Genomic DNA, 22539 nt, shown 5'->3' with positions numbered 1-22539 from the left:
ACACATTAGTCAGAATAGATTAGTATCTACCGAGAGAGCAAACAACCCCAAAGTCTCTGTGCCTTAATGGAACATAACAAAGGCTTAGCCTGCAAATGATTCCTCTGAAGATCTGTTCTCCACAGAATCACTCAGGGGCTCCGATGATAGAGAATCCACATCTTGTAGCTACTTTGGTCACTGGGGCAGCAGCAGAAAAAGCTGGAGAGGGCCAGGCACCCGCCCAGAAGTGAATCCTGGCACTTCTGCTGGTCACGGAACAGACTTAGTCTCGTGGCCCTGCCTAACCTCAAGCAGGAGGATGCAAGAAGCATATGCAGAAAGGAGAGAAAAATGGATATGGTCAGATATGAAAAGATGTTACCGCATGCAGAAAGACCACTCATTTACGCCTTTACTTACTCTTTAATAAATGTTGCCAGAATGCTTACCATATATCAGGCGTTGGGCCAGACCCTGGGGATAGCCTATCACCAGCGCAACTGCTCTTGCATAATCCAGGGAGCACCATTAGCAGTGTATTCTGTAGGAATAGCGCCCCCTGGAGTTGTGTGATGCAGGAGCCCTGCTTTTATTTTTCTTGCTTAGGTTATGTTTTGTCATTATTATCTGCCTTCTACACCAGAAGGAAAACTCTGAGAGCAGGGATTTCCATCTGAGTTGCTCACTGCTCCATTTTTAGACATTTAGCACAGTCCCTGGGGGGCTTGGCCAATACTTGTTGAGTGAATAAAAATGGATAATTATGAACTGTGTTTCCCACCAATCCCTGCCCTCGAAGAGCTTATAATCTGCTGCGTCAAGAGTTGTATACACAATTAACTAAAGGATAAAAAGAAATGTCGTGCCAGATAGGGTGAAATCCATGCCAGGTAAAAATCTGGGCCGTAGAGCTTGGGAAGACAGGCTAAAGGTCATCTTAACCACAGGTGGGGTCAGGGATGCTTGCAGGGGAGAAACAAAGGTCCAGACAGGTTAATGGGCCCAACAGAGGGTGAGATGCAAAGCAGGGGGAAGGATCCTGCCATATCTCTGGGTCTGGTGTTTTCTCCTCCCCACACCAGCCATTAACCTATCTGTGCAGGGGTCTGGGTCTCCAACGACGGTCATGTCTAACTATGGCTCCCCAGACAGGCTTCAAAGCCCCCCCGCCCCAGGCGCCGAGCCTCAGAATTTGGTTCGCTTTTGGGGTTTTGCGCCCATCTGCCAGGAGAGGTGGGATGTGTGTGGGTGGGCCCTCCCTGCCCCACTCTACCTCGAAGCGCTTTCCCCCGCACTAGCTGCCCAGACAGCCTCACAGAGCAGGTAGCAAGTCACAAGGGCGTCTGGGAAGGCCCCATCTCAGCAAGGCTAGAAAGAGAAAAGCAAAAACGATGGCGGAACCAGAACGTTCCCTGCAGGCAGGAATGGGGCTCATTATTTTCACTTAAGCTTGCAGTAAAAACAATGACATAAGCATCCATCTGGCTTCCAAAGCACTTTGGAAATGATTCTATCACAAGTCCATTAATTTTATGGGGGCTCTAAAGACAGGGCACTTTCCACCATTCAGGCTTTGTCACCGTATTATCCTTCATCCCCACCGCTGCCTCACGCCTGCTTCTCGGTCCTTTCTCGCCTGCCTGCCTTCCCCTCCTGTAAGCCTCTCCCTCACCGGGGCCCAGGCCCAGGTAGCAAACACTTCCCGAAGGCCTGCTCTCCAGGAGGCCCATGCTTGGTGTGGGATGAGCCTGACGAAGGCAGAACCTCAAAGAGCTTTCTGTGACATGGGTGTGGCTCAGTCACGACACCTTCCTAAGATCCTGCTTTCACCCTGTTCCACCTTTTTGCTCTCCCTCTCCCAAAACACTTGTCTTCCTCAGATTCCCCCGTGCGCCAAGCAATGAGCTGAGAGTCTGCGAGTTTGTTTCAGTTTTTCACATCGGGGAGATTCTATTAGTGTGTCCATTTTCTAGATAAGGGAAATTAAGGCTCAAAAGGTCATACAAACTGTCCAAGGTCACGCAGCTAAGAAATGCCCAGCTGGGATCCCTCCCGGTTGCCTGCCTTCTAGATCCATCTTTTTCCTACTGTGCCACACTGCCTCCACCAAAACCCGGCAGTTGACTGTCTACACTCGGAACAAAAAGAACGAAGAAAATGTCTGGGGCTTTAGCACCATCTCGGCCACCCCCTTCCTTTTGAGAGTTAGCGTTAAAAAAAAAAAAAGTCTAGTGATGTTTTTTCTAAAGACCAGGGATTAGAGATGATGCCTCCTCATATTCCTGGGGTTTTAAAATGGATGTTTTGATCATTTCTCCACCCCCTAGAGAGTAGGAGAAACCTTTCTGATGCTGCCATGTTAGCATTCTGGTCTGACACATGGGCTGTGGCCTCTGTCTCAGAGGTCGTCCCTGGGAATTCTGGAAACCGCACAGATGCTAGGCTGTCTTTTTACAACTTCAGAGGGGGTTTCGCTGGTCTAAGAAGTAATCGGCACTGCTGGTCTACTGGCAGGCTTGGCTCATGTCCTCTTTTCACCCTATAGTCCCCTAGGAAGGGCAGGAGATGGCAAAGACCCCCATGCAGGTTTCTGAAGGGTCGCCTCCAGGAAGATGGAAAGCGCTGGAGGGCAGACTGTTGCTTGCCTTGTGATTTGTACATTGCATGTAGCTTTCAAGCAGTCTCCTAAACTAGCCAAATATCTACAGCTGGATCCACAGTAAGATTTCGTTATTCTGGGGTTTGAGGCTGCCAAGTCTTGACTTGATTTTTTTTTTTTTCCCATATTTCACCACGCTCACCCACTCCAGCCAGCTCAAATTCCCTATGCCAGGAGTATGGAGAGGAGAGGAAGTCAGGAAAAAAGTAAGAAGTCCCCAGATGGTCTTTTGGTGTCACCCAGCTCTCCCAGAATGTTTTGGTGCTGACTGCCTCCGGGAACACTGACTCCCTCAGTCTCTTATTTCACTCCTCCATCAGAGCTCTGCAAAACCTTCACCCGGAGCTTTGTCTTGAAGGCAGCCTTTGTGGAGGGGTAAGCAGGCCTCCATGAACGGCAGCCGGAAGGGGGCAGCCGTGGGATCCGGGAAGCGTCAGGGATGCCCACCAGGACATGGCGAAGCTTGGAACACAGGCCAGGTGCAGGGTAAGGACCCCAGCACCTAAGGGGTCCAGTTTGAGAAAGACTGAGTGACTAGGGCAGGCTATACAAGTGGGGACTCACGTGGTACGGGGCTGAAGACATTACCCAGCTTCAGCAGTCCAAGCAGGCATTTGTTGCCTCATCCTTGGCTTGTGCTTTAGAGCAGAGGTTTAATATTTGAGCCCTAGAAGCAGCAAGAGTAACTCAATGCTGAGTGGCAGGAGATGGAAGTTGAGCTACTGACATGTCCCCAGCTAACTTCCGGCAGGCCAGACCCATGATTTTGTCTGACCAGCTCTTCTCCACCCCCACCCCTACCCTATCCCCAGGTGATGTACCCTCTGCACAGTTCCTTCCCCAACCAAGCATGGCTTCTAGAGACTCATCAGCTCTTTTGTATGACATAACCTTTCCCCTGGGCCCCAGTTAACCAGTCCAAGAGAGTCATTTGACCAAAGAGAGGCCGACCAGGGCCCTTCTTAGAGATGTTCAAACTCAGGACCCACGATGTGACTTCAGCAGACACTGTTAAGGCCCAGTACGTATCCCCTCACCTGTACTCTCTGTTCCGACTTCATATGACTAATTTTCTTTAATGGGTTCTTTTGCACAATCTATTGACCAACAGGTTCTCCAAATGGTTAATGTGCCATTGATAAGCCAATGTGTTGTTCTTTCCCTTAGGCCTTGCTCTTGTTAAAAGCCAAACAATCAAGGATTGAGTCATTTTCTTCATTGGCTTTCACATAGCTTCTTTCAGAGCGGTCAAGAGATTCTTCATTTTGAAGCAAAAGGCTTCCTTTCAACACTACAGCTCTCTCCCCAACTTCCAGAATCTTTCCTGGAATTCAGAGCTGCCAAGTGGCCTTTTTTATATCAGATACCTGAGCAGAACCTTTCCTAATTTCAGTTAAACCCCTCAAGCTACGAGTTAGGTGAACATAGAGTAAGCTGTCTTTTTAAAGAAACAGATGGATTCTAACATAGAACCGTATTTCCTATTTTTGTGCTATGCACTTATTTTATCTACTAGATTGTAAATTTTTGGAGGAGAAGTGTCGAATATCTTTGTTTCCCTTAGATCCCAACACTTACTTCAGTAAATACAAGTTTAATACATAAATGGATCAATCACATTCCTTAGGTTAAATATAAAACTCATGGTTTAAGTATCATTAATCAAATAGATAATCCCACTAGGATACATTTTAAAGTGTACTGTTCTATATTAGAGTGGTTTTAAAATAGATCCCAATATAAATAACATTGGGCAAAACAAATCGGTACTTTTCTTTTGCATGTAGTTCAGGGGTACAGAAATTCCTACCACCTTGAGGGTGCGAGGAAATTGGAGGGCCCAGGCAGAGAAAAAAAATGTGCTATAAATGTGTACCTTGATCCTACTTGTGGGCTGGTGAGCTGGGTGAGGTGCATATACATGGACGGATAAACGCGTAGGATTCTGGGTGGCTCAGTGGAAGCATAGAGGGGGCAGAGATCCTTTGGTCCCGATTGCCTCTCCAGGCCGGAAGTGTCCCCAACCCTATCCTGCTTTAGAATAGGGCAGGTGGCTAGAGGGCCTCAGGTGCCCTATTCTAGCATCCATTCCACCCTCTTCTGGCCCACTCAGCATCCATTCCACCCTCTTCTGGTAACAGCACGCTGATTTTCTGCCGGGGACGCGCCCTTCCCCCACTCGCAGCACTTGTGTCCTCATCCTCCTGCTCTAGAAGTGGACTGGCCAAACGGTGGGGTCCATCTCCCCGGCCACACTGTGGATTTGAGAGGAGCCCAGCCAGTCAGCCCAGGAGGTGGCTGGAAGTGAGGAAAGAGGCACTCTTTTCCCGCGGGCTAAACCCAGAGATCCGGGGTGAAGGGGAAGGTGAGAGGCACTGAAGCGGGGAGTTGGGGCCTGAGAATAAAACCGACCTGGGGTGGTCCAAGGAAGCCGCACAGACTTTACTCAGTGGATTGCCCAAGCCGGGACATTGCCTCCAGATCGAGTGGGTTCTCAAATGCAGCGAGGAGTCCTCTGTAAGAATACAACCGCTAGGGCGCCTGGGTGGCTCAGGTCATGATCCCGGGGTCCTGGGATCGAGGCCCGCATCGGGCTCCCTGCTCCACGGGAAGCCTGCTTCTCCCTCTCCCACTCCCCCGGCTTGTGTTCCCTCTCTCGCTATCTCTCTCTCTGTCAAATAAATAAATTAAAAAAAAAAAAGAATACAACCGCTAATGGTCCGGCCAATGAGAACAGGGAACCGAGGGAGGGAGGACGCTGCCACTGCGTCACGTGACTGTGGTGCCGGCCTGGAAAGGCTCCACATCCGTGCCTTCCCCATTTTCTCCCCTGACAGCATCTCACACCCGGGCAACAGTCCTTGAGAGGCTGCCTGCAAAGCCCAAGAGCCCCGAGGGCCCGCTTGCCCGCGTGCGGCAGCGTGGCTGGGGGGGGGGGGGGTGTCCTGCGAGTGCACTTAAATATGTTCAGAGCCATTTTTAGACTTTTTATTCTATAGACCAGAAACTTGCTGAAATTAGGAGACATTTGAAGTGGCTCTTCATCAAGCCCAGAAGAGACTGCTGCTATATTTAAAAGCCCAGCAGCAGGTTGTTTGGGCTTCTGTCTCGCTGTTAACGTAATAAACACAATGTTCATCTTTGGGGGCCCCCAACAATTGTTGAGAAGGAGGAAGACAACAGCCTCACAGTGATGCATGCCCTGGAAATGCTTTGTAGAGGTTAGGAAGGACGTAATAGAGCTTTCTGTGTTAAATAGTGTTAAAAATAACAGCGTGTGCACAGCGGATCTTAATTACTATGTAAATTCCCGAAGGAACCGGTAGAAAAGAAAAAGAAAATGGAAAGAAAGTGGTTTATTCATATAAGGGGGAAATGTAATGAACAACCAAATAGAAGCTGTTTTTAAGAAGACAAAGGGACCCAGAGGTCTGGACTGATCTGTTGCAGAAAGGAGATTGTATTAGTTTTCTATGCTGTGTAACAAATTACAGTAAACTTTATTGGTTTGAGACAGTGCAGATTTATGATCATTCAGGTCTTTTGATCAGAAACCCTGTCATGGTGTGGCTGTGTTCTCTGCTCCGGGTCTCAGGAGGCTGAAATCCAGGTGTCAGCTGGGAGGAACCACATCTGAAGCATGGGGTCCTCTTCTGCACTCACATAGCTTTGGGCAGAATTTAGTTGCCTTTGGTTGTAGGACTGAGGTTCCCATTTTTTTGTTGGCTATCTCTGGGCACTGCCCTCAGGACCTAGAAGCCTCCCACATCTCACCATATGTCCCCTTCCACAGGCTCTCTCACAACATAGCTGTTAGTTCCTTCAAGGCCCCAGCAAAATCTCTCTCATGCTTCCAGTCTCTCTGCCTTCTTCCATCTGGGACCTCTAGACTCTCTTTTAAGGAGCTCAACTGATTAGGTCAGGCCCACCCATCTCCAGGAAAGAGATTATACAGGACATGCACACTGTGGGGGCAAGAATCTTGGGGGCTGTCTTAGAATTCTGTCGACCTCAGTGATCAAACTTCTGTAAAAAGCAGGTCCCCCAAACATGTAATCTTAATACACTACTGTTAGGGACTGAATGTTTATGTCCCACGAGAATGGCTAACCTGCATTGTGATGGTATTTGGAAGAGGGGTCCTTCAGGAGGTGATTAGGTTTACATAAGGTCATGAGGGTGAGGCTCCCACAGTGGGACTGACATCCTTATAAGAAGAGGTGGAGAGGCCAGAGCCCTTTACCTCCATCATATGAAGGCACAGGGAGAAGGCGGCCAGCTGTAAGTCAGGAAGAGGGCTCTCACAAGGAACTGACCTAGCCCACACCTTGATCTTGGACTCCAACCTCCAGAACTGTGAGAAATCTGTCAGACTGTGGTATTTTGTTATAGCAGTCTGAACTGACTAAGACAATACCAAAGGTCACATGAATTTACCTCAGTATGAGCCTTCTAGAAAGCAGGCCCTCCAAAGACTGTGAAAACATCCAGTATATAGAGTTTTCCAATGCACATGTCCTTCCCTGTACACCTTGTTTGTGTTTTTATTCATTCAACACTTAGTTCCTATTCTCCTTTCAGCACTGTGCTTGACCCCAGGGCCAAGTCTTTTTTCCTTACTTCCATGCACAGTCTGGAGCTGAGCCACTCACCGGAATCTGACTTGCCATCCTGTAGGTTGTCTAGAATTTCTCTCATCTGGCTAAGTAGCTCCTGGCTCTATTCTGGGTGCTCGGGGGACCTTGTCGAATTGTGCACACAAGGGCAACTGAGCCCAGCACCCTCAGCCCCAGAGCTGAGCCCAGGAAAGGAGACCATCCCCAAGGCCTCTTGTTCGGGCTTTCAGGCTCTTTTAGGCTCTTCTGGTGAAACCTTCTCCACTTACTGTTCTCTACTCTCCTGCTGAGTGGGAAAACGAGCCCCATGTGAAAGCAGTTTTGGGACTGGGAGCCTTGCCATATCCTCATTCAGGTTAAACTTCCTTAAGTAACTGAGAACAGACCTGAGTTAGATTTCTTAGGGCATTTCTCTGTGCTGAGTGCTTAACCAGGAAGAATGTTAAACAGGGTACTGAGCTGAGGGCAAATAGCTGTGACCAATTCCCTAACCTCAGTCACAGAAGGGACTTGAGGAGTTGGACCTTGGAGTCCCCGGTGTCACCACAACTAGATCTGCCTCTTCCAGAATCCTTTGCACAACAGCAGAGCTATTGTGAAGACTTCCCTCACCCCCACCCTCATGCCTCAAGCAAACAAGATGTTTACTTCCAGCACTAGAAGGAGGCGGTACAGGCAGAAATGGGAGGAATGCTAACCATAACTAACCTAAGTCAGATTGCTGGGCTGGCCACTAACCAGGGTACTGCCTCACTCTCTGAGGACAGCAGAAACAAGAGGCTGGATCTCTGCACGGTACTCTGAATGTTAAAGCTCGGATTCGAAGCTTAGCCACCCCCTGCCCTGAGCTATTATTAATAACTCCCTTTAAGAGGAGGTGACTTGCTGTAGACAACAAGAAGACCTTGAAACTGACCCCTATCTACTGCGTGTCAGAACTGAAGAGGGTTCCTTAATTTCTCTCAACTTCCATTTTCTCATCTGAAAAAGTAGGGATAGTTACACTTGGCTTGCAGGATCTTTTTTGAGACTTAGAAATTGTATACGGGGCACCGTGCTTGGAAACTACCACTCCCTTGAGAAAGAGTTACTACTGCTGTTATTGTTAGCCCTGCCTCTGGGTGTAGATTTGTCACGGATCTGCCTCAGCATGGCTGTGAGTTTGCGAACAAAGATGGTACCCATACTGCTGACTGCAATTAGAGTACCTACTGAGAGGAGGGGCTCAGTCTCTGAGTGAGTGTGGAGAGTCTGGAAAGGGGCAGCAGCCACTAGGAAATAAGCATGCAATGCAATGACTTATAATTTCTGGATCAGTGTTGTCAGATTCTTTGTGTTCAGGATACATCCAAAGAAACAGACATATTCAGACACCTGTGAATCAGCAATAATTGTCACTCTCTCTTTACTGCTGAAGAACAGTGTCTTTCAATAGCTATAAAAGCAACCACTGTGCGGCGCCTGAGCGGCTCAGTTGGTTAAGTGGCCAACTCTTGATTTCAGCTCAGGTCATGGTCTTAGGGTCCTGCAGTTGAACCCTGCAACTGAACTCTGTGCTCAGCATGGAGTCGGCTTGAGATTCTCTCCCTCTCCCTCTGCCCCTCCCTCCACTCATGCACTCTCTCTTTCTCATTCTCTTAAGTAAATCAATCTTAAAAAAAAAAAAAAGCAATCACTGTGGTCTCACCGTTTATTGGGATGCCTTTGACCCTGTGGTTGAGTGGGTAGCTGTTTCCTGCCCTGATCTCCCCCACTACAGTACACAAGAAGAATTCTTACATGTCCAACTAACTACCACGTTTTCACAGCACTGTAGCCTGTAGCCATGGTGTATCAGCCTGCCGGTCTCAGGCAGGCACTTCAACATTGCCCTTGGAATCCTAGGATTGAACTTCGCAATTTTTATTTGTCAACAATCCCATAGGTCCTTGACATGCAGTCACTTGTAAGTCATTTTGCGAAGATGTCAATTTTTTAAAACTAGTTTATTATACAAGTAATACATGAATATATGTACACATACACATATTTAATGCTCAGGCAATAGAGAAACACACAGAGAAAAACCTGTAGAAGTCTTCCTCTTTTTGTATCAGTCAGAATAGGTCACGTTATACTATAGTAACAAACATCCCCAAATCTCAGTGGCCTGTAGCCACAAGTGCATATTTCTTATTCACACTGCATGTTTTCTCTGAGTCCCCTACAGCGGTGTTTCTTGCCTTCTTCACTCCACAACCAAAGCTGATGGAAAAACCTAACTATCTGGAGCATTGTCAATCTCGTGGCAGAAAGAAAAGGACAAGGCAAATGGTGCCCTGACTTCCAGAACTCAGCACAAAAGTGACCAACATCACTTCTCTGACTAAAGCAAGTCATATAGCCATTCCTAAGGTCAACAGCATGGGGATATATCCTCCTACAGAGAAGAGCGTGACACAGGAAAGAAACTGAAACGTTTAGTGAATGAGAACACATCACCACCTCCTCCTAGGATGACTTCTTTCCCAGAGGTAACTGCTCTCAACAGTTCAGTCCGTTTTCTTACATATTTGTGTGTCTCTCTCTCCATTTATTTATTTATATTTATATAGGGAGAGGCATATACATAAACATGGAATATTATGCATATTGCTCTGCAACTTTCTCTGTTCACTTCATATGTCTCAGGGACCTTTCCACTTCAGTACATATAAGTCTATCCTGCTCTTTCTAACAACTGTGCAGCATTTCATGCTGTAATATCTTTACATTGTTGGTGTAGTTTTGGATATTTTCAAAATTGTTTGCTACTATAAATAATGCCATGATAATTATCCTCATACAGACACATATATTTGTGCACACGTGTATTTCTGAGTAACAGTTTTCTAGAAATAAATTGTTAAAGTAGAGCATGTGTACATGACAGCTTTAAAAGATATTGCCAATTTGCCTTAAAAAATGCCTTCATCAGGACACCTGGGTGGCTCAGTTGGTTAAGCATCTGCCTTCGGCTCAGGTCATGATCCTGGGTTCTTGGGATCAAATCCCAATCGGGCTCCTTGCCCAGTGGGGAGCCTGCTTCTCCCTCTCCTCCCAGCTCATGCTCTCTCTATTTCTATCACTATCTCTGTCTCTCTCAGATAAATAAAATCTGAAAAAAAATGCCTTCATCAACACACACAGCCATCAGCAATGTAAAAGAGCCTGATTTCCTACATCCTCAACAACTCTTAATATTATCAAACTTTTTCTTTTTTTGGTTGATATGATAAAATTTAAAAGTGGTAGTTCATTATTTTATTGTATTTAATGCATTTCCTTCTTTATCCGTGAGGTTGAGTATTGCTTGTGTTTATTGTCTAATTTCACATTTTTTTCTGTTGTGAGTTGTCCATTTCCACTCTTTACCCGTTCTCTAGTGGTTGTTTTTCCCTTCACATTTGAATGAGCTATTTGATATATTTTCTCGATATTAATCCTTTGTACTACTGGTTGTGAATACAAGCATTTCTCATGTACCATCAGGAACTTTCCTAAAAACCAGACACTGAGTGAAATGTTACAGCAGCTCCTCTCCTATCAATTCATCACTACCAACCAATTTCCTAAAATACAGAACAATGTCAATATGTGTAACAAATTAGCATGTCAGTTTCAGGAACTATGTGTAACAAATTAGCATGTCAGTTGCACCAAAGGTTGCTTCCTGATGACCAAAGAGTGAATATGACTTTTCACAGATATTTGCATGTGTGTAGTCATGTGACCTGAGTATCATCAATATCTGACTCAATCCCTTTGTTGACACTGAGTGCTTTTCACAACATCTGCATGTGATTCTGATATTCTTCCAATTATATTTGGAAAGTAACTAGAGAACTCCCCCCATCCCGCACACATACCACTTTGTTTAAAATGTTATATTGAATTTAGGGGATGTACAAATAAAATTTTCTATATAAATCTTGGTCCAAAGCACATTGTATTGGAGAGAGATGTATGCTTAGTGAAGTCTGAGTGTCACAGATAGGGGGATTCTGCTGCGGAAAACTTGTCAGGGAGACAACTTGTAAGGTGTGTCTCTATTTGCTTCCAATCTGGACATTCTCTCTTAATTTTGATTTTTGGGGTTTTCCCCCTAGCTTTATTGAGTTATAATTGACATGTAACTTTAAGCTGTACAATATGATGACTTTATATATATATGTATGTATGTATGTTGCATAATAACCACCACAGCAAGGGGAGCTAACACATCCATCACCTCAATTAATTTCTTTGTGTGTGTGTGTGGTGAGAACATTTAAGATCTACTTTCAGCAACTGTCAAGTATACAGCACAGTATTAACTATAGTCATGATGCTGTACATTAGATCCCCAGAACTTTTTCCTCTGGTAACTGGAAGTTTGTACCCTTTGACCAACATCTCCCCATTTCTTTCCCTAACAACGACCATTCTAATCTGTTTCTGTGAGTTCAGCTTTTTAGATTCCACATACAAGTGGGATCATACAGTATTTGTCTTTCTTTGTCTGACTTATTTCACTTAGTATACTGCCCTCAAGGTCCATCCATGGCTGACATTATCTGGCCACTGCCTTTGAGCCCGCTGTGTCCAGGGGGATGGACTGAAAACAGAGAACTAGCAGACGAGTTGACAGTTGCCCAAAGAGAGGGATGAACAGAATACAGAAGGAAAGGGGAGTGAGCCAGAAGTGTGTTTCCTCTCCTCTTCTCCGTCTCCCCCAACCCTCCCCATTCTCTCACCCTCTCTCTTCCTCTCTCTTTCTCTCTCTCTCTCTTGCATGCGCGCGCGCACACACACACACACACACACACCCTGAGTGAAGATTAGGTGACAACTTAGAACAAGAGGGGCAGCCTGGTCTGAGAGGACAGTCTGAAAGCTGCATGAAGAGTTTTGAGAAAGCTGTGGCCAGTTGGTGGCTGCCAGTCGGGCCAGGTATCTCCTGGCCATGGGCTGCCCCCAGCCGGCCTGTAGGTCCTCCTCATTTCTTCAGAGGGCTTCACCCTCAGAGACCAAGCCCTTGTGCCCCAGCCGGGGCTACTCAAACTGCCTGCTCAGCCACACCAAGCTACTTGAAGCCTCATCCCTGAACCCTGGGGAGACACAGCCAGTCCCACCCGGGGGCAATGGGTTATTTCTCAGCTGTCCCCAGCTTTATCTTTAAAACGGAAGCAAAGTTTGTGTTCCACATCATGTATCTGTGCTTATTTCGATATAAAAAAATGTGTTTTCAATTTCATGCCTAACCCTCCCTCCGCACCCCCCCATAGGTCCCAGTATAAAATCCAGTACTGCTCTGTACTTCACGGTACTCATTATAGTTGTAATTAATTCAGGTTTGCCCGATAATTTAGCTGCTGTCCTTTCCACTGGACCGTCAGCTCCCAGCGGGCGGCACCACGTCTTCCTAGCTCACTGCGTTCTCGGTGGCTCACTAGGGCCCGTCGGGGGCTGTCCGGAGTTAGAGCCTTCTTATAATGAGGCTGACATGGGAATTCCAGTCCTCGTGCAGGCCAAGTGTCTGTGCTTCCTTTTACAAGCAGAAATGCCTGGAGCGTGGCCTCACAGAGGGGTCCTTGTTCACCAAGGGCCCAGATGAGAGGCACAGTCCGTCGCTGCTCAGGACCCCTATCACAACTCCTGGTGCTCCCCAGTGACATCACCTGAGAACACATACAAAAAGCACCTATTCTGTCAAGGTCTCTAAGGAGCATTACTTTAAGCTCATTCTTGCTGTATTAGGTGTATAACATCATAACTCATGGTTTCCCGGATTCGGTTCAAGGGCATAGATGATTTGGTAGTTATTTGATTTATAGAAGTTTTCTCAAGTCAGAGAAGAAATTGAAGTGTGTTTTGCTGAGGGTAGGAAAACATCTCAGTTTGGAAGAGGAGCTGATATCTCAAGTAAGCAATTGTAAATTATATCAATTTCCCTCACCTTTGGGTCTAATTCTGCCGTCTCCTACACAGTGTCCGTGACAACCCTTCTCCTCAGCGTTCTTGAGGGGGAGACCCGGGCAGATTGCCTGCCCCAGGGAGACCTGGGTTCTAGCCATGCAACTGTAGTAAGTCACTCCACCATCTGTCTTGATATCCACAGAGCAACAGTCAGAAGATTTATTGGTTAAAAAAATGCAAATTCCTTAAAACAGCCAAGTGCTGTCTCCAAATTTCATGCAAAGATGTGGTTAAACAGCGCTTGAAGATAGCTCTAAATAAAAATAGTAAGAAATCTGAATTGTGGAATAATTATTACTGTAATTGCTTGCATTTATTGGACAGTTGTTACATGGCAGATACTGGGCTGAGTTCTTTACATGAATTGGCTTGTTTAATGGCAACCATTCGAGGTAGGGAGAATTATTATTCCCATTTCCCAGATGAGGAAATAGATACCTGGAGAGAGTAGGTAACTTTCCCCAGATCTTGCCTAGTGGAAAACAGTCAAAGCTTTGAGGCTGGTTTACATCATTTTCTGGTCCAGGCTCTTACCACTGGCCATGAATAAGCAATCAACTTTTGTGTTTGAGAAAGAAATAAACTTCCATCATGCCAAGTTCAAGTGCTGGTGAGCTTGTATTGTTCACTCTGGGGCCTAACAGATTTGTTTCAATTAACAAAGACATAAAGATCCTTTGTAAGTGGCTTATTTATTGACTCTTAGGTGATTGAAAATCTGTTGTTCCCTTAAAAATGTTAAGCATCACCTCTCCTCTCCAAACCCATTACAATCTAACAAATAAAATTTTTGTGAGTTTGGCCCATGGTGAAATTCCAGCAAGATCCCAATTTCTGTTTGGCCAGCCATCAAACAGAAAGTTCTGACTTGCAGTGCTCTTTTGAACAGTATGTTGACATTCACAGCCTCTATTTAACTTCTCTCTCTGATAGCAGTGGTCCTGGGGTTTCTTTCAGTCACTGGAGTTGGTAGATGCTTCGTGCTACATTATGGAGTAGTTGCTGCAGGCCCGTTTTGGAATGGTGTGACCCTTGCCCTTTCGATATAAAAAATGTGTTTCGATATAAAAAAAAGCCCTTGGCCTTTCTGTCCAACCCAGTCTACAACCATCCTCCACTTTGGAAAACATTTTCAATTCCCTTCTGTCCAATGCAACAGGGATAGGTCGAGCAGATACTATCTGCCCAATGTTGTGTTACTCCAGGCCAGGGGGAGGAGACTCTCCATAAAATATTAGCATATTAATAATAGCTGACATTTATTGACTGCTTCTCATCAAGCATGACTTCATTTTATCCTCGCAGTCATTTTTCAGAGTGGCAGAGCCCCAGGTCCCAGGAGCAGACTGAGGATCTACGTTGATGCAGGTCTGACATCATAGTCTGAGATTTTAACCCCTATTCTTTGGTACCGTTTCAGTGAGTGCCAAACAGTCTGAAGACAAGGGTTGGGGTAGTCCAGGAAGAGTCCAGGGAAGGAGTGGAAATTGAGCTGGATTCTAAGGATTGCACTAGAAAGATTGGAAAGGATTTAGGGCAGAAAAACAGGCTCTCTTGCTTGTGTTCTCCCTATAAAGCAACAGAGAAGGTGAATTAGACCATTTTGGGGGTTGGCATTACCAATTAATTTTAAATTCAACACCTGCCTTGTCATTTGAACTTAATCTTATTATAGCAGATCTTTTCACATTTCTTTTGTGCAGATTTTACACGCAGGGGTTTTAAGTCAATCAAAGAGCGTCTGGGCTGAAAAGAATTATTTTTTGTGTGCGTTAAAATAATTGGCCCAGTTCCTCTCTGAACCAATAAGTAAAACATTCTAATTCCTGTCTTAGAGGACGAGTAATACAGACCAGGGCAAAAAAGCGTTCACCTAACTACCTCTCTTTTATTTCTAGAACATGGTATGATGTCCAGGAAAAAGAATTTACACTGTCTGGAGGAAGAGCCAAGATCAGCATATGTAGCCTGAACTTAGCATAGATACCGTGTCCTTGACAGTCATGCTTAATTTGCTTGATAAGTGAGCAAAGTATTCCAATAACAGAGAGGGAACAGACTGAGAAACAAGTTTGAACTTAAATATCCTGCACACGATGTCGGGATATGCCACTGTCCTCTTTCCTTCTACTTTGTGCCATCCCACCATAAAAGTGCCTCCTATAAAATATTCTTTCTGAGCTATCTGGACTTTATTTCCAAGTCATTTAATTTTCCCCTGGTTGTTGACTCTGTGTCCTTGCCTTTAAATCATCAACCTCTTTCATGGTTTCAATCTTCTTGTCTTTTTTGCAGAAAGTAATTTTGTCAAAGACATATTTCAATGCATATAAGGGGGAAATTACCTGATTTTTATTTAGTGTCTCCAAAGGAGCTTTAGTCTGTTTCAGAGAAAGCTAGAATCAGGCGACTTTCTTCTCTGTATCTGAGCAATCCAGGCTCTCTGTCCCTATATAGAAATAAGCACTGTTGGTGACAGCTATGTGGTATGGCTGGGCCCAAGCCTACCTTCAGCTCCAGCGTATAGCCCTGATCAGTCTAGACCACGGGCAGTCCCATTGTGGTGGTCACAGAGTTTGGTTCAGGGATGAGCCAGTCAGCACAAAGCTTTGAGCTGCTATTAGTTGACTGTGGGAAACCATCTTTCCTGTTTCATAGGAATAAGGCAGCATGTGGACCTCGCTGCTGCCAGGCCTCCTACAGTTACCAGGGAGTTAGCCCTAGGAAGCAACCCACACTGGGTGTGAAAGAGAAGGGAGGTAGGAAGAAAGAGAGTCCTCATGTCATGGTAGCAATCAGAGTCTTTCACTGTACCTTTGGACTCCCAGTTAGCCAATAAGTCCCTCCTTGTTTATGAGTTTTAATTCGGTTTTCTGTTACTTGTAGCCAAAAGCATTTTATCTGCTACACCCAACAACTGGGCAGTTGAACTGAAACACAATTTCACATCTCAAAATGCAGTTTATCCATTCCAACTGTCTAACAATAGCATATCGGGTAATTAAGTTGCATTTACTGATGGCATATGAGGTAGGACAGACTATGCTGTTATAAATAAAAATGTATTTTTCACTCTCATGACAATCTGAAGCAAGTGTTTCTGGTCAGCAGTTGGCTCTCCCACTTGGTTCCACTAGTTTTTCAGGAAACCAGGTTCCTTCCACCTTTTGGCTCCCCCATCTCCTAGGGCTCATTATCTTCATCAAGCTGGCAGAAGGGGAAGGAGGATGAAGGGGCACCTCTCCTTCCTAAAAACTTTGGCCCAGAAATGGTACAGACTATTTCCACTCTCCTTTGGCTCAAACTCAGTCACCTGACCACATCTCACTGCAAAGGGGGCCAGGAAGAAAAAGTAGATTTTTGATAACTAGTTCACAGTCTTGCCCAGAAAGAATGTTCTAGAAGGTTATTAAATTACATGGGAAAAAGCTCAAGAACAGTGTGCATAATATCAGTCCAAGTTTCCAAATGCCCGTGTCTATAAGTATATAAGCTATGTCTCCTTCTATTTTAACATTTGTTCTTGTTCTTCTGCAGCCATGCTCCCCTTCTGGCACCTTCATGATGACCGCGTTTGCAAATATACTCCACCACCTTCTGGTGAGCAATACAGATTTTATTGTAAATTTTGTATGGAGACAAAAATGTAACCAAATTCCTCTCTGGACACCTGTTCTTTCCTCCAAAATTCTCACCCTGTGTCAGTGGTCCGTCTTCACTGTCCACATGCTTCCCTTCCACATCACCAACTGACCTGTGCCCGAACACTCTGCCTCCTGCCCTTTGTTATATGCCATCTCAGCAAAACAAAAACCTGGTAATCAACTCAAAACCAATGATACACATTTTTCCTCCAGCATACCCCTCCAGGAACTTAGCAAATAATTCACTGAACAAAGAAAGTTTTCTTCCTGAGGTGCGTCTGCTGGGTGGGGAGCTGCTAAATAAGATGAATTTGTGCCATAAAAATGCACTTCTGTAGACAAAGAGACTGGAGGGATAGTCCCAAAATGTTGACAGTGTTTATCTGTAGGTAACTGGATTACACATAAGTTTTTTTCCCCCCTGCGTATTCCTGTACTTTTCTGTAATTTTTGTTTCTGTATTTTTGAAATTTTCTATAGTACATGCTATATTGCTTTAACAAGCTGAAAAGACATATTTTTTGAAGGTTTTATTATTTATTTAGAGAGTAGGGGGAGGGGCAGAAAGAGAGGGAGAGAGAATCTGAAGCAAACTCCCTGCTGAGCACAGAGCCCGATGTAGAGCTTGATCCCATGACCCCGACATGACCTGAGCTGAAATCAAGAGTTGGGACACCCAACCGAGTCACCCAGGTCCCCCAAGCTGAAAAAACATATTAAAAACATTTATTTTTGCTCAACTTTAGTGACCAATAGGGAACTGTAAATCAAAACCACAAGGAGATACTACCTCATGCCCATTAGGATGGTTACTATGAAAAAAGAAAGAAAAACAGAGAATAGTAAGTGTTGTCAAGGATACAGAGAAATTAGAATTCTTGGTTGTTGCAGGGGATGCAAACTGGTGCAGCCGCTGTGGAAGACAGTATGGAGGCTCGTCCAAACATTAACATAGAAGTACCATAGGATCCAGCAATTCCACTTCTGGATTTACACCCAGAAGAAGCGAAAGCAGTGTCTCAAAGAGGTCGTGTTTATAGCAGCTTTATTCACAGTAGCGCAGAGATGAAAGCAGCCCAAAGGTCTATCAGTGGGTGAGTGAATAAATAAAATGTGGCATGTACATATGATGAAATATTATTCAACCTTCAAAGGAGGGAAATTCTGGCACATGCACATGATGAATCTTGAGGACATTATGCTAAGTGAAATAAGACACTGATAAAAGGACAAATATTGTACGATTCACTTGTATGAGATACCTAGAGTATCAAGTTCATAGAGGCAGAAAGTAATATGGTGGTTGCCGGGGCTGAGGGAAATGGGGAATGGGGAGTTAGTGTTTACTGGGTACGGAGTTTCAGTTGGTAAAGATGAGAACGTTCTGGAGGTGGGTGGTAGTGTGAATATACTTAATGCCACTGAATTGTATCCTCTAAAATGGTTATTTGAAGTGGTAAATTTTTGTATATTTTACCATAACTTTTTTAAAAAGAAATTTATCTTTCCAGAAGCAACTTTATGAGAATTTTTTACTTGGATAGCTTGTGATCTCTTTTGAAAACCAGATATTGCTATAGTTCGGCTCTCCATTTATACAGTATTACTGTTTTGTTTTTTTTTTTAATTCAAATTTTGTTAATTAACATACAGGGCAATATTGGTTTCTGGAGTAGAATCCAGTGATTCATCACCCACATACAACACCCAGTGCTCATCACCAGTGCCCCCTTAATGCCCATCACCCTTCTGGCCCATCCCCCACCCATCCTCCTCCATCAACCCCCAGTTTGTTCTCTGTCATTAAGAGTCACTTATGGCTTGTTTCCCTCTCTCTTTTTCTTTCTTTCTTTTTTTTTTTTTTTTAATTAAATAGGCTCCACGCTCAGTGTGGAGCTCAACACAGGGCTTGAACTCACGACCCTGAGATTGAGACTTGAGCTGAGCTCAAGAGTCAGACACTTGACTGAATGAGCCACCCAGATGCTCCTATGAAATATTACTTTTAAAATGAATTTGTAAGTGATATAAGGAAAAATACTTATTACACCCAAATTACACAGGACTCAGGGATTGATAAGCTATGGCTTCTCTTCCCCAAGGATTTGCTATCTGGTAAGTGAGGAGAACAAGTAAACAACTACAATCCACAGGGAAATGAAACTGTGGGCAAGTGTAGTGATAGAAGCACTGAATTCTGCCCGGGTGGTTAGTGGGGCTTCCCAGAGGAAGAAGTGTCTAAAGACTTGGGAGTTTACTAATAGAGAACAAGGGGTGAACATGGGGGGCACACTGGAAAGTGGAAGAGAGATGGAGGGAGAGGCCTGGGATGTGAGGAAACCAGTCAACCCACGAGTGCCGTCCCCTGAGGCCTCTGCCCTGTCACGGGACATCCTGGAACTTTGACCATGTCTGGCTAAAGGCCAGCGAGAAGGCAAGCTCAGGCCTGCACATGGCAGTGTTGCCTTTGCTGCGGAGATGACCCAGGAAGCCGGCCGAACTCAGAAATCAAGGGAAAGCCAGCCATGGGTCAGGGCCAGAGTGGAGACCTTGGCTGGCTTGGCGGTGTGATTCTAGAGAAAGACAGAGCCCGCCCGAGCTTCCTGTGCAAACAGGGGAGGGGCTCCCTGCATGTTGGTGCCTGATCGTGTGCAGCTGTCGGTTTTGCAGTCTGACAGCAAAAAGAATAGAAGCTTTTTTCATTCAATCCAAAAGCTTCTGTAATGTTTTGTCGGCATCTCGGACTTGGCCAATCTGAGGCACATGTCTTCCCCCAAGCTCCATATGCTCGGACTTCTTTCGGGATGACAGCGTGCAAATGGTGCACAGCTGGACAACCGTCCCCTTGGCCCAGGTAGAGCGGAGACCGGAGCGTGCTTGTGAGCTGGACATCTGTGAGTCACGGATGGGGGGAGATCAATTTGTGAAAAGGAGACAGACAGCGTGCAGACTTACATGTGATATAGGGATTTGTGATACTGGACCTGGAAGATCTTCAAGGTCAATTCATTCGCTACCTTATTGTCAATTGGTGTGGGTCACTCCTGTCACTGGGGCTGTTTATGCTCTCTGAAACCTCTGCCCTGTGCTGGTCCCTGCCTCCTGTTGGGCACTTCTAGTCCAGGCAACTGCCAAGATGGCCCTCGTGGCTCCTCTCCGTGTCCCCAGACCCCCCTCGGAGGACCCTTCACGCTGCTCCCAGGCCCATGGCGGTGAGCACCCACAACCACCTCCATGTGGCCGTGGCTGGAGCGCAAAGTGTAGGGGACAGGTCATGTGGAGAATCCCACAAATCCAGATCCATCCCCCCTCAGGGGACGGGGCCCTGACGCTCTCTTTTTTTTTTTTTTTAAAGATTTTATTTATTTATTCATGAGAGACAGAGAGAGAGAGAGAAGCAGAGGGAGAAGCAGGCTCCCAAGGAGCAGGGAGCCCGATGCGGGACTCGATCCCAGGACTCTGGGATCATGACCTGAGCCGAAGGCAGACGCTTAACCGTCTGAGCCACCCAGGCGCCCACCCCTGACGCTCTCTTACCCACAAATCACAAAAACCTCTACCCCCTTACCTTCTTGGAAGCCTCTTTAACTCCCCCAGGTGGGCCTGACAGCGCAAAGAGCTGGAAACTCCCTGCCTGGGGTCAGGACACCCAGGTCTGGGAACACAAAGCGCTGGCTGTTTTTCCTGGAAGGGTGAGGGGAAAATTATCTTTTCATTGTTTTTTTGATAGGTCAGAGTGGCAAAAAAAGATAAGCTACAATTAATTTCTCAGTATCTCACCTTGTTGCTCGTTAATGATCTCACTTGCCTGAACATCTGGAGACAGGTAGTCTGGGCTCCTCACCTGATCCCATGATGTCAGTGGGGCCACTGGGCCTGCCACCTGTTAGTCTGTTCTTGGGTCCTTCTTGGCTCCCCAGGATGAACCTCTTAGACACTTCCGAGTGGGCCACTGATTGCTGCTTCATTTCCTCTCCTCTACATCCAGTGTAGCTCCGAGGTGCCACCTCCCACCCCATCCACCTCTGTCTGTTCGTTCTCCCAATTATTCCCCTGCATCCTCGGGCACAAAGCCCCAGAGGATCTGATCAGATTTTAGGGCAGAGTCCCACCAATGCAGCAGGACCAAACCCAAGCAAAGCAATGTCTGAGGCTTAAGAATCTGAGGGATGAACCCTCTTTACTTTCATACAGATTTAGAACTACCTTTGTACTAAGGATCCCGACCCAGACGAGTAGCGTCCTTTGTGACGAGCCCGCTGCCCCGGGCCCAGGTCAAGAAACCGTGAGATCAAATGGCCTGAACTAAGCTAAGTGGACAAGGCCCTTCTCCCCTGGCCTTTGAAATGACTGAATGGCTCAGGGAAAGCACTTGTCTTTGTTCACCAAAGGAAAGGCCTTGTTAGTTTGCTTTTTCTAGAGCGTTCTTTAAGGAAGCTTCCGACCCGCTTGGTTCTGTATATTGGATTTTCCATCTTGACTGGGGCCCTAGGGAAGCGGAAGCCAACCTTCCCTCCGGTGTCCAAACTCCGGGACTTCACAAGTTCTTGATGCTGGAAGATTTGCAACATCGGGGCCTCTCCTCCGGCTTCCTTCTCCAGCTTCTCCTGACAATCTCTGAGCCTGAACACTTCAGCCTCAGGTCGGGGGCCTGGAATGTGTGTCAACAGTTTGAAGGCTGCTTCTGCGTGTCAGCTGCTGCCCTCCTGGTCCCCTTTCCCGGGTCTGAAGCCATGACCTTTCACCTCCCCCTGGGTGTAGCCCCCCGAGAGTTGGAGGGCATGTCTCCGTGCCTGCTGCAGCCTATGCGCACGGACAGATAGAGCATCCAACAATCTGATTTATGTTTCCCAGATTTATCGCATCACTCGCATACCCGGGCTGGCTGATATTTTAGGAGCGTGAATCAGAGTGTCTGGCTTGGCTTCCTCTGCAGCCGAGCTCAGGCTGCAGGCAGGATGAAGTTGGGAGGGGCAAGAACTCCACTTATCAGGGAGGAAATTTGTGTCAGTAACAAGTCTGCCTGGCAACAGTGCCACGAAAGAGAGATGCTAGGCCTCAACATCAGAGCCAAAATCTTCACGCTGGTGGAGAGCATCACACTGCGCAATTTTCCTCCTTGGTGCGCTCACTATACTCTTCGGGGAAAAAAAAAAAAAAAAAAGGAAAGTAAGCATTCTGTGCAAGCATTCTCCCAAGGAGATCCCGTCACCTGCCGCCAAGCAGGAAGACTGTGATCAACTGAAATGTCACCAGGCTGTAGCTATCCATTATCCATGGATATGTCATGAATGAATAATATGAAAGGAGCTCATGCAGTGGAAAGGGAAGCACAAAGGCGAAGCTACTGGGGGCAGAGCTCACAGAAGCCCCCGTGACTCAGTGTGGGGCTCTGCTTGGGGAGCAGGGCTCAAGATGAGGGCGACCAAGAGATATTCCTTGATTTTTTTCCTAGTTGCTTAAGCATGTGCTGCTAAAGAGAGAGTTTCCCATTGCTCAAGGAGTCTCATCGGAATGAGGGAGAAGGTAGAACCAGGGCTGATCTGGACATCCAAACACTTGGAGCTACCTTGAAAGCAGTAGTTGTTTCTTCTCTACCTTTGGACTTCAACGCCCAGACCAATGGTAGGCACAGCGTAGAAGCTTCATCCAGGTGTGCTGA

The 22539-nt window shown here is 46.1% G+C and overlaps 1 protein-coding gene across 5 annotated transcripts in view; it reads left to right on the top strand.

The window, feature by feature from the left end:
* The window catches only part of LOC115941335 (uncharacterized), an 86876-nt gene that overhangs the window by 4846 nt on the left and 59491 nt on the right, over window positions 1-22539 (top strand). For 2 of the 5 annotated variants that reach the window (XR_014148384.1, XM_081830315.1), the window contains exon 2: window positions 16771-16833. Coding sequence is in view for 1 of the 5 variants with exons in the window: in XM_081830315.1 (XP_081686441.1) it covers window positions 16771-16833 (63 nt within the window). In the remaining 4 variants the exon portion in view is untranslated. Of the gene's footprint in view, window positions 1-5181; window positions 9771-14538; window positions 15126-16770; window positions 16834-17768; window positions 22016-22539 lie in introns of those variants that run through there. The other 3 variants (XR_004076098.2, XR_014148385.1, XR_014148386.1) reach the window with 3 other exon arrangements.

The sequence above is a fragment of the Leptonychotes weddellii genome, chromosome 9, assembly GCF_054177405.1.
Source record: "Leptonychotes weddellii isolate Sample4059 chromosome 9, ASM5417740v2, whole genome shotgun sequence".
In the NCBI taxonomy this organism is placed as follows: Eukaryota; Metazoa; Chordata; class Mammalia; order Carnivora; family Phocidae; genus Leptonychotes; species Leptonychotes weddellii.
This window is presented reverse-complemented; position numbering and strand designations above follow the sequence as displayed.